Below are 15,483 nucleotides of genomic sequence, written 5' to 3'. Positions count from 1 at the left end.
AAAATAGCATTGAATTTAAAAACTTTTCATCAAAATAATTTTCATTAACTTATTTGATTTTAATTAATTAATTTAATTAACTGAAGTTAATTTCATTTATAATTAAAATAAACTTATTCATTCCATTTGCAGACCTTAAAGTGGGTTAAAATGAAATTTGGTATAAAAATGGTGTAATAAATCACAGAGCCGGTTACAAACAAGACACAAATTGTGTGTTAGAAGGCAAAACATCAACAGGAAGCAAAGCGTGTTAGAAGCTTTGAGTCATCACTTCCGTGAGTTCTTTCCCGTTACAAATTCCTTATTTCTTTATCTTTCCATTTTGCTTCCGTTTCTTTCATGCGTCATTCTAGGTTTTTTTTTTTTTTTTTGTGTTCAATTACAATCTCTTTATGTGATGCTAGCATAATGCAACACAATGTTGTTCATTAATCGTGTTTATGTTCTTTGGTAACTTCAAATTGACTCTGTATGTTTCTGTCTATTATGCATATTGACATTTGCTTTGGTAACTCAAAATATTGGATTTTATTTGAGTGTAAATCATGTATTTTATACAGCAGAATAGATATGTTAAACTTAAAACATTCATTTTGCCATGATTAACTCAATATTGCCAATGAAGGTTGACTCTGTTGGTAAGAAGTCGACTCAATCGCAAGGTCGTGACTTTAACTCCCGCTGCCGATGTGAAAACCTCTTTGGTGGGTGATATGTAAGTACCTCTGTAAACACTCTTTGAGCCTTGAGGCATGCCTTGACCCTGGTGAGCCCCAGAGGCCAACCCATTTAAACTTTCTGTAACAAACCAAAAAAAAAACTAAACATCAAAACCTCGGGGTTGGCCTAGTGGTGTATGTTTGGTATACTCCTTTCAAGGTTTCAGGTTTGATTCCCTCAGGTGCTAACAATTGTGGTGTTGGGCTAGTCCGCGCAGGACTTTGATCTGGCTTCAAATGAGCTGCTGTTTGTAGACAGCAGAATTGATCCTGGATTAGTCGGTTCTTGGCTGGATATCGAGTTTTCAACAAAAAAAAAAAAACTGAACATCATAGTTATTTTTCCTGTTATTTCCTTTTCTTAGATTTCTTTTTTGTTTAAATTAATGCGAACTTGCCCCCGATCACTCAATCCACTAGGGGGGCGTTTGTTAAAGGTTACAAAAAATTATACCAGGATTGATTTTCCTTGGAATATCACACGTCAATTTTATTCCAAAGAATATTTAACAATTGTGTTTGGTTGATAATTTATTTTCCTGGGAATACTTATTTAAAGAAATGATATAATTATCAAAACACCCTTATCATGTAAGACATATGTGGCACACATATTGGTTAATATAAGTAGTGGCCTTGCGGTTATTTAAAGGCTATAAATGGCCTTTTAAAAAAAAAAGGGGTTAGCCGCTGGGAATTACTTATTCCCATCCTAAAGAGTTCTGTAACTAACTTTCTAGAGAGAGAATGTAAAAGATGCAACTGAATTATATTTCTATGTATTGAATTGCAATTGATGAAGGTCTCTTGCTTATATAGCACTGAGATCCTTACCTGCTATAGCAGGTTACAGTAGTGACATGTGTCAGTTAATTACAGCTGTATCTTAATAGATCTAACTAAGCCTAATAGTTCTTATACTTTAATATTCCCCCCACAAGCTCATGGTGGCTGTTTGGATGAGAGGGAAGCAGTCACATTGAGCTTGGGCCTGAGATATAAGAACTTGGAGCTTGAAAGAGGCTTTGTAAGCGCATCTGCCCACTGATTATCACCAGGAATATGCTGCACAGTGAGTTGCTTAGCAAGAACTTTTTCTCGGACAAAAAATAGATCAATTTCCATATGCTTCGTACGAGCATGTAAGATGGGATTGTGAGCAAGCAGAACTGCTGACTGGTTGTCACAGTAGATAATAGGAGTAACAAAAGGAACACTAAGTTCAGTTAATAAGAGTCTGAACCCAAAGTATGTCAGCAGTGACATGAGCCAAACTACGATACTCTGCCTCAGTTATACTCTAATACATCCCTTTTTGATGGGAATGAAAATGGGGTGATGCAGTTGAAAAAAAGTTTCTTGGAATAATTAATTCCTTGGAATATTTTTGTGTGCATGTCTACCAAACATGGAAATAAATCATTCCCATCCTAAATTACTGGGAATTAAATTTTTGGAGGTGAAACAAACACCCCCCTAGTCTAGTAGTCAACTAAACAAACCAAGTCTCTTCAACACAATAGTATTGATTGAAAGCTTTTTTTGGTAATTTGCTTTTAACATATCAATTCATCACCACCTAATGCCTAACCCTTTCATATTTGTGATTATTCATCAATGAATACATGCCAACTACTATGCTACCCATAGAAATGCAAGACTTTTGTACAATGATTTTTCAACCAATAGTTGAATCAAATTCCTTTTTAATACCAATAGTTGAATGAGTTTTTGCGCCACACCATTTACTAGTGAAATTTTCACTTATCGTAGTTCAGTCCCTGACTATGATTATTATTTTTTTTTAAAAGGACATTATAATGGTTATTAACATTTAAATTATAATCTTTTTGAATCTAATGTGATGGTTATTGGACAGATGGATAACTTTGATGATTTGCAAGCAGTTAATTTGGATGATGATAGAGATCTTGATTGTTCGGTTTCTTCTGACGAAAGTGATAGAATCAACAAGAATGGTTTGTGTGATCAGAATGATAGTGCAAGAATGGAAGCCTCGGATGGTAAATTTAAAAAGATTGTCGACTTGACAGCTGATGAAATACGAGGGCTAGAGTTTGATAGCGATGAGGAAGCTTATGACTTTTATTGTAATTATGCAAGATGTTATGGTTTTGTGGTAAGGAAAGATGAGGTGATTCGTGATGACAGTGAGAAAGTAATAATGCGATAGTTTGTATGCAATAGACAAGGGTTAAACAACAAAAAGAACTTAACAGGGATAAATAGGAAAAAAGATCATAGATCTAGCAGTCGAACTAATTGCCAAGCTAGGTTTCGTGTACGCTACAAATTGAAAGCATCAAGATGGGAAGTGAGATGTTTTGAAGAGGTTCATAACCATGAACTAACTCCTTCAACATATACACACTTGGTGGCTTGCTGTGGAATGAAGGATGCAGATAAATCTCAGGCTGATAGTACGGATGATGTTAAAACTGGTTATATAATGGGGCACGCTGTGGCTCAAAAGGGTGCATATGTTGGTGTTGGTTTGTCAAAGAAAAATCTATACAACGGTTTTAATAGCAAAATCCGTGGTAAGGTTAAAGATGGTGATGTTGTTGTTGCCTTAAGTTATCTTAGTGGGAAGGCGAGCAATGATCCTATGCTATATGCAAAATTTACAATTACCGATGATGGTAGATTGAAGCAACTTTTTTGGGCAGATGGATGTAGCATATCTGATTATCTATGTTTCAACGATGTTCTTGTACTTGACACAACACACGAGAAGAACAAATACAATTGTCCATTGGTAATTTTCTTCGGGTGCAATCATCATTCTCAACCAATTATATTTGGTTGTGCTTTGATGTCGGATGAAACAATTGAGACCTATAAGTGGGTCTTAAAATCTTTTTCAGAAGCAATGCGAAATAAACATCCCAAAGTTGTTGTGACAAATGGGGATGAGGTCATAATGGAGGCTATAAAACATGTTTTTCCGGATTCATGTCATCAACTATGTGTTTGGAACTTGCACAAGAATGCATGTAAAAATGTTTAGAGTTCTTCATTTTTGGAGGATTTCAAAAAGGCAACTTACTCAAATTTCAGCCCGAAAGAATTTGAAGATTTTTGGATAAAGATGGTTGTGCAGCACAAAATTGCGGGGAATGAATGGGTTTCTAGAACCTATGAGAATAGGTCATTGTGGGCCAATGCATACCTCCGTGATAAGTTTTTTGGTCGTATACAAACTACATGTCATTGTGAAGCTATTAATTCAATCATCACGGAATATATTATGAAGAAAATCAGCGTTTTTGAATTTATGCTTAGTTTTGAGCAGACTTTGAGAAAATATAGAAACAATGAGCTGATCGCCGATAACAAGTCTTTACATTCAGAACCTGTGTTGACCACGTCTCTTCAAGAGTTTGAGAATGATGCTGCAAAAATTTACACAACAGAGATTTTTAAGGAAGTTAAAGAGCAGATTGCATTGGCTGGTGCATTAAATGTTATTAAGCGAATGGTAAATGGGAAGAAGGTTATCTTCAAGCTAACCAAGTATTGCCATCCCAATATTGAAACAAAAGTTGTTCATGATACTTCTAAGTCAACATTTTATTGTGTGTGTAGACATTTTGAGTCTCGTGGCATTCCGTGTTCGCATATTTTTCGTGCCATGATCTTTGAGCACGTGGATCATATTCCAAGCAGTTTGGTTTTGACACGGTGGACTAAGAATGCTAAGATTGCTTTACTGTCATCGAATTTGATGGATGGAATGGACTATGATATAGAGTTTGCTCAGTTTGCAGCCTATGATGCTTTTACTAGATTGTGGCAGGTAGCCGTAAAAAGTAAGGAACACTACAATGAGATCATGGATGACATATTGAAGCTTACTAACAAATATAAGAAGATGGAGGATCTTGTTGACGCGCAAAGCTCGTCACCAAAGCACATTAGTGATCCCAACATAGTTGAGACTAAAGATACTCCCAAGAATAAAAAGTTTGGCATGAAGAGGGCAAGTCAGTGTTCAAACTGTAATAGCACAAAATACAATGGTAAACCATGTCAAATGCATGCTGGTTTAAATGATAAGAGTAAGAGTATGAATGATGATCAGTCATCTCATTCGGAGCCTTCTAAATTCAGCATGACAGCTGATAGTGTAAGTTTTTTTTTTTAAATTATAATTATAATTTTATTTAAAATGGTTATTTTTTTTATTGTATATGAATTGAAATGTTTTTATTTTATTTTGCAGGATAAAGAAATATTGGCATCTGATTTAAACAATGGTCTTGACACTGTATGATCTCCTAACCTTGAAATTTATAGGGGCGAAGTAAATCAAGTTTTGTTTTTGTATTTACTTTGAGGTAATAGTTTTTCCTATATTTCAGAAAGATAAACGTAGTGAATGTTGTAATCAGAAGCAAAAGAAAGCAAAAGAGCTGACACAAAAATCAAATGATGACGGCGTAAGTACATAATTGTCTCTACCTGCAGTTTGAGTAATTGTTACGTACATAGTTTGACAATGTGTTATATTTTTATTTAATTGTATAAGCGATTGTTATTATAATTTAAATATTTGGATTTTTTTTTGTTGGACAATCTTACAGACTGGTTGTTCTAGTGGAGGTCACCATGTTAATTCCCAAATGCAGTTTATATTACCTAAAATGCATTCCTCACCATATGGTTATGTCACTCCAAGCCATGGATGGTGGAACTTGCCCAACTTTAGTGGAGTTCCTATTTTACCACAAGCACCTCAGGTTGCTAATTTGCTTGTGAGAATTTAATTTTGATATAATTTTCTTTGTTTCATGTGTATCATTTGTATGTTAAGCTTTAAAATATTTTGTCTCAGTATTATTATGGAGTGCCAGCTGGTAATAATAATACTACGTCTCATATGGGATCGCTACCAGAAGCCATGAAAAATAATGGCCAAACCAGTAAGTTTTATTTAGTGTAATGCTAAATAAAGTGTATTTAAGGTGTAAAGATGATATTTAAGGTGTAACGCTAAAGTTTTATAAGCCACTTGATATTGGTGTTAACATTGTAATATTCATATTTTAGGTGGAAAGGATATTCAACCTCAGTAGTTCCTCCCAAATAGAGTACAAGGTATTTTGTCTCCAATGGACTGTATTTGTTGTGTATAAACCTGATTTTTTATAAAATTGATAGAGTAGTTATAAGTTATTTGCTATCAATCACATACTCGGACACCGGACACGACACTAAGAAATCGACACCAGTGATAATTTAAAAAATTAAATTAATTGAATGTAATTACATGTGTCGGTGTCCACACCTATATGTATCAAACATCGTACACGCTTTCCATCATAAGTGCCGTTGCTACAGAGGTAAGAATGTAATTACATGTGTCGGTGTCCACACCTATATGTATCAAACATCGTACACGCTTTCCATCATAAGTGTCGTTGCTACAGAGGTAATTTGGATGGAGTTATTGCTAACAATGATTATGATTGCAGCTTCTGATGGCATTCATGGAAGGACATTTTGAATTTTGACGCATTGGTGGAAGAGCATTCAAAGGTTTCCAGTTTCTTTCCCTTTTTTTTGTAGTTCATGCCTTTGGGCTGTAGCCGTAGTTTTTAATACATAGACCTTGTTTGAGCTGGAATTTTAATACAATCCTGAAATACTATGCACAGTGTTATCCTGAATTATTATCATATTGATGTTTTATTATTTATAAATTTTAAGCTAGCTATTTATGTTTGTCATCACAAGGTGGTGGTGCGCTTGAGATAGATTTGACAAATACGTCAACGAGAGAAGTGATTGTTTAGTTTAATTGTGGATAAATTAATTGATCATGAGAAGAGATCCTTGGTCATTACAGTTGAAATAAGCTACATTTTGTGTTTTGATTGGACATTAATGCTTTGGTGCATTATAATTTAGAACTGTGGGAGACATATTGCTTGGAATCTTGTAAACTGAAGACAATGGTGTTTGGTTTTATTGGTGGGCCAATTTTATTGTGCACGTGTGAGACAGGTTTTGCATCATGTACAAATTAGTTTTTACCATTGCATCAATAAATTTCACCATTACATTAAATAAAATATGATATGATTTATTGATCTAATAATGAAAAAGACACATGTACATGGTGCAAGATCATTTTACTAGTGCATATTAGACAAAGCCATGTTGGTGACATTAAGATTGATGTGGAAATTTAAGGTGTTTGGATGTTGGCTACGTAATTAATTTTTTTTTTTTTGTTGGCTTAATTGCACTTTCAATCACCCTTTCGAAAAACCCCATCCTTTAAATAATTGTGGATAATTTTTCCAACACCAATAAAAATCAGCCAAGTGTGTAAACTTACAAGTTCTACCCACGAACTAGTTTTTACTCCACTTGTAAATGTACTTATGTAACTATTTTGTATTGCTTATTGGGCAGATTACCCATAATTCTTAAAAGACAACCTAAAAAACATTACAAAGTGTGTTGTTAACGCAACAATATCAGACCATATATATATATATATTGAAAGAGTATCAGGCCATATATATGTCAACTGAAATTGAACTGGATTGGATGCAGTTCCAGCAGAACGTTGTAATAGATCTAAGCCGTCTAATCTTCGGTCGACGACTGAGATTATATTATCATGTAAAATTGAATTTAAAATTTAAACCATCTAATCTCAAATCAATGATCGAGAATAGCTACAACGTGAAACAATGTGCTTTTTCTGTAGCATAGGATCCGAAATACCTTCTTAAATTTTCAAAACGTTACATGAATGAATATTAAAAACATTCATAGAGAACCTTACTAAAACGACCCTCAGTTCTCCTATAAATAGAGAATCTCAATCAATCCCTTTTCATGCTTGCGTTGCCTTCATTTGAGTACTCAGTACACTCTTGAGAGCCAAATAACCAAAACTAAGCTAAAAAAAAAAAAAAACCTCCCTTTCATGGCATCATCAAACCCCCAAATTCTTCCCACCACCACTCCCACAAGACTCACCACCATACAAAAAGTAAAAAATAACTTAAATTTCCATTCAACATTATCTGAACTCAATGGAGCCATGGGTGACCTTGGCACATACATACCAATAGTACTTTCACTCACCCTTTCCAAAAACCTCAACCTTGGCACCACTTTGATTTTCACTGGCTTCTATAACTTCCTCACCGGTGCCATGTACGGTGTTCCTATGCCAGTTCAGCCCATGAAATCCATAGCTGCCGTTGCACTCTCCGACCCCTCTTTCGGTGGCTTCCGGTATCTTAACCGGAGCTGTTTTATTGGGTTTGGGTTTTACTGGGTTGATGAAATTGGCTTACAAGCTTATACCTTTATGTGTTGTTAGAGGGATTCAGCTTGCACAGGGTTTGTCTTTTGCTTTAACTGCTATTAAATATGTTAGAAAAGTTCAAGATTTACCAAAGTCTAAGTCTTTGAGTAACAGGGATTGGTTTGGGTTTGATGGGTTGGTTTTAGCTATTGTATGTGTTTTCTTTGTTGTTATTGTGAATGGTGCTGGTGAAAAGGAAAATGAGTTTAATGAGAGTGAGGAAGAATTGGGTGATTCAATTGAAGGGAATGAGAGAAAAAAGAGTGGTAGATCATTTAAAAAGATTGTTTTTTCACTACCTTCTGCTTTTATAGTATTTGTTTTGGGTGTGATTTTGGGTTTTATAAGAAGGCCTAATGTGATATATGAAATTAAATTTGGACCTTCTAATATAGAGTTAGTGAAAGTTTCTAAACATGCATGGAAACAAGGTTTTATAAAGGGTACTATTCCACAACTACCCTTGTCAATTTTGAACTCAGTGATAGCAGTTTGTAAACTATCCTCTGATTTATTTCCAACCAAGGACTTTTCAGTAACTTCACTTTCAGTGACGGTTGGGTTAATGAACCTTTTGGGTGGGTGGTTTGGTGCTATGCCATGTTGTCATGGTGCTGGTGGATTAGCAGGACAGTATAAATTTGGTGGGAGGAGTGGAGGGTGTGTGGCAATTCTTGGTGCTGCAAAATTGGTTTTGGGTTTTGTTTTGGGAAGTTCATTGGCTCATTTTTTCAAACAGTTTCCTGTGGGAATTTTAGGGGTGTTGTTGTTGTTTGCTGGGATTGAATTAGCAATGGCTTGTAGGGATATGAATAACAAAGAGGATTCTTTTGTTATGCTTCTTTGTACTGCTGTTTCTCTTGTGGGGTCTAGTGCTGCTCTTGGTTTTTTGTGTGGGATGGTTGTTTTTGGACTTCTTAAGCTAAGGAATTTGACAAGTTTTAAGTCACTTATTACTATTTGGAAGCATGAAGGTCAAGAGCAAGTTTGAAGAAGGAAACAGAATCCATGTATTGATCATATTGTAATTTGCTACCAGTAAGGTTTATAAATAGATGCTTGAAATCAAGGAGTGTTTGACAAAATTATGATAGTACGATGATTTTTTGTTGAAGCTATAATATGTAATTTTTACAAAAACATTGTATTACCATAATTTTGATAAACTCGTTGCAAATTCAAATATTCATTCATTAAAAATGGCGTCATCATTCACAGTGTTTTTCCCTAGTAGAAACTCCGGTCTTTCTTTTTATTTTGAGGAAAAGTATAAACTTCAGTTGTTGGGGGCTCTTGCATGACATATGATAATTAAGTGTCCGTATATTTATAAGCATTGTCATAATTATTCTCTCCAATCTCGACCATTAGCAAAACTAATTACTCAGTCCATCTTAAAATAAGTAACCTAGTTTGACTATGCAATTTTTGTTATTTAATTACTATGTGATATTTCACCTTTATTGACGTGTATTCTTCATAAAGAATAGCAATGCTCTTGTTATAAATAAAAATTTTGTGCTGACTTTTCATCACAACCAACACTCATGATCATCCATGTATTAGTTGTTCTTGAAACTTCAAGATTTAAACACATGAATTCTTTTAATGAAACTTTATGATTCGCTTAAATTTGATGTCTATTTATATATTATTGGAGTAAGTTCTAATAGTCAATCTATTCGATTTGATTTTGTATCATGAATTTGAAATAAATATATACTAGCGTCCAGTCGGGCACTCTCGTGCCCGTCTGTCCGCTTTTTCTACTGCGCTAAATTTTGTAAATCAGAAACAATTTGTTTACGTTTAATGTTAATTTACTTTTTATTGATATATTTCAGATAAAATTATTAAAATTAAAAGAAATATTTAACATGTACTTGATATAGAAATTGAACTTGATCAAAAAGATAAGATACATGTCCACTTTCAATACGTTGCAGTATTTCAGTATTGTTTTTGTTTTTTGTTTTTAAGGGAGTATTGAATTTTTGTTAATTTATATTTTTACTAATCTATATATATATATATTTGAGAATTTAATAAGAAAAAAAAATACTATTAAGTCATTTCTTTATTGGTTTTTGTTTTGCTTCAAAATAAAAAAGTTTATATATGACTTTGGAATAATGTATTTCAATCACAAACTATATGTATGAATCACCAATAAATTTTGCAAATAATATATACATGTCTAATTTTTCATGTAATAAATATGATTTTAGAGTTGTGTATTTCAATCACAAACAACAATATCAACTACATGCATCAACCACTAATATATCTTTTAAAGAATACATATTTTTTCCTCAATCTTCATGTATTAAATAAGTCTCTTTAAGTCATGCATGTGATATGAATAAATATATATATTATGTCATGCCCATAAATATTATAGGTATTAGAAATATAAAGAGATTCTCAATGTTAAGCCTTATTACATTTATGTATTATGTTTCTATTTTCTGTCAAATAATGATATTAATATTTTTTTTTATGAATAATCGCATAAGATTTAATAACATTTTATAATTTTTATAAAATTATAAATTACATCATTTACCCGTTTGAAATTAGACGGGAAATATCATCAAAGTTAATTATCTATTTGTTCTCTCATTTGTTTTTAATTATTCTTTTATATTTATTTCTTTTTTTTCTTTTTCACAAATGCGTAAAATAAAATACACTTTTGCGAACACTTGAACACAAAAAATTGTTACCCTCTAATTACTTGACATACAATATTAAAAATAATCAGTGCACTGTTAAATAGTTATACTATGTATGTGTATTATTAAACAAAAATGGGTACCTTTAATGAATTGCATTGGGAGGTCATCCATCGCGATGAAGGTCACCGTTGGCTACCCTTATGAATATTATACTTAAAAATAAAAATCAGCATAAATTTATACTATATATAAAGAAAAAATAGCATGTTTCGTCTCTTTTGGACTGACTTTTTCTCTTTTCAAAATTATCCTCAACTTTCAATTCAAATAACACATATAACAAATAGATAAGAGTAAATTCAAATATTAAAATAAATGTGCAACAAACACGATATATACACACACACACACACACACGCACACACACATGTGTGTGTGTGTGTCCGTTTTTTCCTTTATCATTTAAAAGTGTAACAAACTAAACGAGTATATCTAAGGATAACATCACCTTTAATTCATTCCGGGAGGTTTGTCGCTATGTAGGTGACATGTATAAAAAAAATTGATGAAGATTCATACGTGGTTTTGGATGATTAGGATTTGGATGAGGATGAAAATGAACTGATAGAGGAGGATGATGAGGATTCAGATAAGGATGAAAATGAAACTAAATTGGCATCGATGGAGGAAGGAAAGATAATGGAAATAGAATCGAAACTACACGTGGAAAAAGTAGAAGCCATGCAAGTATAAGGTAGTTGCTTACTTTGTAACTCTCAACGTCAAAACACACTCTTTTGTGACCAGTCATGTCAGGACACATTTGATTCTTTACAAAACATAATTTGGGAGGATATAAGCGTTAATGTTGATACAACATGGCAACTGATGCAAATGCACTAGAATGGTGGGATGATGCTTGAGCCAATTTTCAAGCAAGGTTGACGCATTTTAATTGGATCTTTTGTTGTAACTGATATCATGAGAGAGTGTCTCCTTTCTTTAAGTTGTTATAATGGTTTCTACACTTGCATTTTGCAAAAGCATAATAAAATAATCACGAGAGAGTGTCTCTCCTTTCTTTAAGCAATTGTAATGGTTTCTACACTTGCAATTTGCAAAAGCTAACTTCACTTGTTTGTTTAGGGTATATGCTAGAGGGGAAAAGGTGGCTGAGGTATACTATGTTGCCACTAATACTGATTTAAAAAACGAGGGGATGTGCAAGCTCTTAATGGAGGAGTTAGTCAGCTGCCTACTTACTCGACATTAGTGATATAATATCTGATTTCTGGCAAAAAAAGACATGGTTTTACATTGATCAGAAAACTTAGTAGTCTTTTTTTTCTGAAGGTCCCATCATTGTTCTGACCTTTCATGGGACAACTATGCTACATAAAAATCTTAATTGACCGAGTAGAATAAATTGACATTTTCTTATATGTGTGATGAAATGAAACTGTTATGTAGCATTTTTTTGTTGATTCATAAGCGATTTTTTCTTAGATGTGATGAAATGAAACGGTTTATGCAACAATTTTTTTGTTGATTTAGAATCAATTGCTTGTTTATTTTAATGCGTGCTGTGTTGGGTTGTTTGATTCAAAAACAATTGAATCATCGTTTGTACATTTTTTTTGGGGTCTATTGAATCATGCAATCCGTACCAGTGATTTTTCTGGGTTAAGTAATAAATATTTTCTTAAATTTTATGAAATTATTTATGTAACAATGTTTGATGTTAATTATGTTCATTATGCTCAGCACCAAATGGGTCATACGACAAATTCTGATGCTAATTCTGTTCATTATGCTCAATATCATAGCTGTAGATGTTTACTTTTCCACATGTCTTGTTTTTATGAATAGAAATTGAGATTGTCATTTTCTTCTTAAATGGAGAGGATTTGCACCCGAATGTCAGGCGTGATCTCGACTATATTAATTTGTCTTGGACAACAAAATCTTAGGACCAACTTTGATCTCGACTATATTGATTTAAACACAGTTGTGTTGATAGTGTGTCTACCGTTGATGACAACAATGAACAACTGAAACAATGCCTTTAATTTCCATTATTAGCAAAGTGATGATCAACGACAATCCCAAAATAATGAAGATTTGATGCTTGGATGATTATGGTTTGACATTGGCTAGAAGTTGGCTTTACTATTAATGTACATTTTTAGGCTTAATCGTGCTTTTAGTCGTTATAATGTTGATCTGCGATTTTTATTCTCTAACAATATATTGAGTAATTAAATTTAAATTGTTTGGTGGAGAGAGAGCAGGTGACACATTGTAACTAAAAACTTATTTATACTTTTAGTCCTTGCAAATATGACTCATTTGAAGTTTGTTCTCCGAACTTATTAATTACTCCAAACAACTACTGCAATGTTTAATCACTTAAAATTTGGTCCCTCAACCCAGTTAATTACTGCCATGTCATTAATCAGTTGAAGTGTCACTGCTGATTGGTCAAGTGTTTGTCTGACTCAACAAAAGTTGGTGTAAACTGACGAAAATACCCCTGACTTCTCAGACAAAATCGAAAGGATGAAAATACCACTCTGTTCATCTTCTCTTGAATTGACAAAAGAATGAATTGGGGATTTGGGGGATTAGGGTTAGGGTTCTAGAGAAAACGCGAATTGGAAATTGGAAATCGAAAATCAAAACTTACTACAAATGTTGTTCAAATCAAAACGAATCGTATAATAACAAAGATTGAAGATTGAAGAACATAAGTAACAGGGTTATGTGAATTGGAAACATGAAGCTTGAAGAACTTAGGAGGAAACACGAAACAACTGTAGAAGTGAATCGAAACGAAATCCACGTATGTTATTCACAATATTTCCTTTAATGTTTTTTTGCCACGTGTCGTGCATCCATACATCCGAAATAGAGTGAATAGATGAAAAGGAAAATTGAGGGAATTGAACTCTACTTCTATCTATAACTCTCATATTTTATTTTCTCTCGCGTCCTTTCTCTCCATATTTCTCCATATTTTTCTACACTCTCATTTTTTAGCCTAAAATCGCAACAAGATAAAGACCCGTTTGTTTGGGATTCTTTTTGAAAAAAAAAAAACTATTTTCTTAACCAAAAAATCACTTTATTTTTATTTTTATAGTGTTTGTTTCAGATTTAAAAAAAATCCATTTTGTTAAAAAAATCATTTTTAGATTCAAAATGAAAATTTTATTTTCAGTAGCTTTTCCAAAATCTATATATTTTTTTCTTCTAAAAACAAGGAACTCACGTGTAAGAACTTCAAATCTTAACAAAAGGACCTTTAAAAATCTCTAAAACAAAATCTTTAAATTTTTTAACCCAAAATCTCTAAAGAGATAGGATCCAGTTCTCTCTCTGTTTTTTTTTTTTTGAAAGAGGATCCAATTCTCTTTTATTCCATGTGATCATTGCGTTTTGAGAACCATAGTAGTAGTTGTATGTACTACGTAGTGCTCACACATTTTTTTCTTTCCATATACTGATTGATGTCTCTGGGTTAATACCACTTTGAAGAATATATCTTTCCATTATGAGCTAATGAAACCATCATCTCGAATAAAAGCTCCCTCAAAAAAAAAAAAATCTCGAATAAAAGTTAAACATTTGATGCTTAATGATTTTGGTTTGACAATGGCTAGTCCTTAATATGGTGGCCACAGGAGTTTTTATGAAAGTGACATCATTCCAACTTTCATGATTCGACCAACAAATCAAATAAAATTACCATTACTAACAGTGTTAATTCCTTTCTAGCTCTTTTTCAATTATTATATTTTGTTATCTCTTAATTATTTTGTCAATAATGATAAAAAAAATTAATTAATTAATTAGTATTGGATGTCAATGGCCAACAATAACCCTTTTTGCTTTCACCATTTTTCTCACTAAATGATGCCCTCTAGGCTTTAGCAAGGTGAAATGTAATTGGTGATGGTGAAGAATAATATACATAAAGATTAATTAGTTACCTTACAATATGCTTTGACAGAGACTAAGAATGAAAGATTAACCATTTAACATGTCATGCTCATTTTAAAAAAATTCCCACTTCGTTAGAATATTATCCTAGAGTATTTGTTCAATCACTTTTCGTGCAAAGATAAAAGTACTAATAATAAGAGTAAAATTTTGAAAACACACGCTTGACATTGACAACTGAGTTGAAAATGTGTGAGTTAAATGTAAATGAAAAAGTGTTGTATTAGACATGTTCCTTTTGGGTTTTCCTTATATTCTAACATGACCCAAATACATCTGCAAGAGTTATTTCGTGCCAGATTTACTGATTCTACAGATAAAGTAATTGGGGTTTTTAGATTATCTTTCTTAGGCTACTAGAGGTTGCAAAATAGTTGAATTCCTTGAAGCACTTGCAAAGTATAAAGTAGTAGCATTGAAGCATATTTTCTTCACATTAGTAAGTGCCCATTTTATAGCATTGAATTCCTTGATTTTCAAGTCACCACATTCCTTGAAGCATTATGTGAGGGTGGGGAAAACCAGTGAAGAGACACACGTCTAGATTCACCACACTATACTAAAAGCACAAAATTACACGTAGTAAACAATCTCCTACAACTTAAATTGCATACCAAGTCAGTTTCATTGTTAGCATTTTTAACAAGTTCTATTAAAAAAAATCATGTAAGACATTTTAATATTGAGATTACCAAGTTCATTTAAAAAAAATCATGCAAGACATTTT

General features: G+C 32.9%; 2 protein-coding genes and 1 pseudogene across 2 annotated transcripts; all 3 read left to right on the top strand.

Annotated features, from left to right (window-relative positions):
- The first annotated feature begins 144 nt into the window (after nucleotides 1–144).
- Nucleotides 145–6,448, top strand: LOC146942569 (protein FAR-RED IMPAIRED RESPONSE 1-like). Its single transcript, XM_085756600.1, has 8 exons — nucleotides 145–278; nucleotides 2,602–4,872; nucleotides 4,969–5,013; nucleotides 5,108–5,185; nucleotides 5,330–5,485; nucleotides 5,581–5,668; nucleotides 5,796–5,843; nucleotides 6,221–6,448. Exons 2-7 carry the CDS (start codon nucleotides 3,835–3,837, stop codon nucleotides 5,819–5,821), a joined length of 1,431 nt encoding a protein of 476 aa, XP_085612726.1. The 5' UTR covers nucleotides 145–278; nucleotides 2,602–3,834; the 3' UTR covers nucleotides 5,822–5,843; nucleotides 6,221–6,448.
- Nucleotides 2,587–3,753, top strand: LOC146942570 (protein FAR-RED IMPAIRED RESPONSE 1-like). The gene is made up of 2 exons (XM_085750048.1): nucleotides 2,587–2,893; nucleotides 2,963–3,753. The coding sequence occupies exons 1-2, from the start codon at nucleotides 2,587–2,589 to the stop codon at nucleotides 3,751–3,753; spliced, it is 1,098 nt and encodes a 365-aa protein (XP_085606174.1).
- Nucleotides 6,449–7,451: 1,003 nt separating the features above from the next.
- LOC146942568 (molybdate transporter 1 pseudogene) lies at nucleotides 7,452–9,381 on the top strand (annotated as a pseudogene).
- Nucleotides 9,382–15,483: the final 6,102 nt, after the last annotated feature.

The sequence above is a fragment of the Medicago sativa genome, chromosome 3 (genome assembly GCF_051527215.1).
Source record: "Medicago sativa cultivar Bolivia chromosome 3, Bolivia_mono, whole genome shotgun sequence".
Taxonomy (NCBI): domain Eukaryota; kingdom Viridiplantae; phylum Streptophyta; class Magnoliopsida; order Fabales; family Fabaceae; genus Medicago; species Medicago sativa.
Note: the sequence above shows the minus strand (reverse complement) of the source record. Positions and strands in the feature narration are given on the sequence as shown.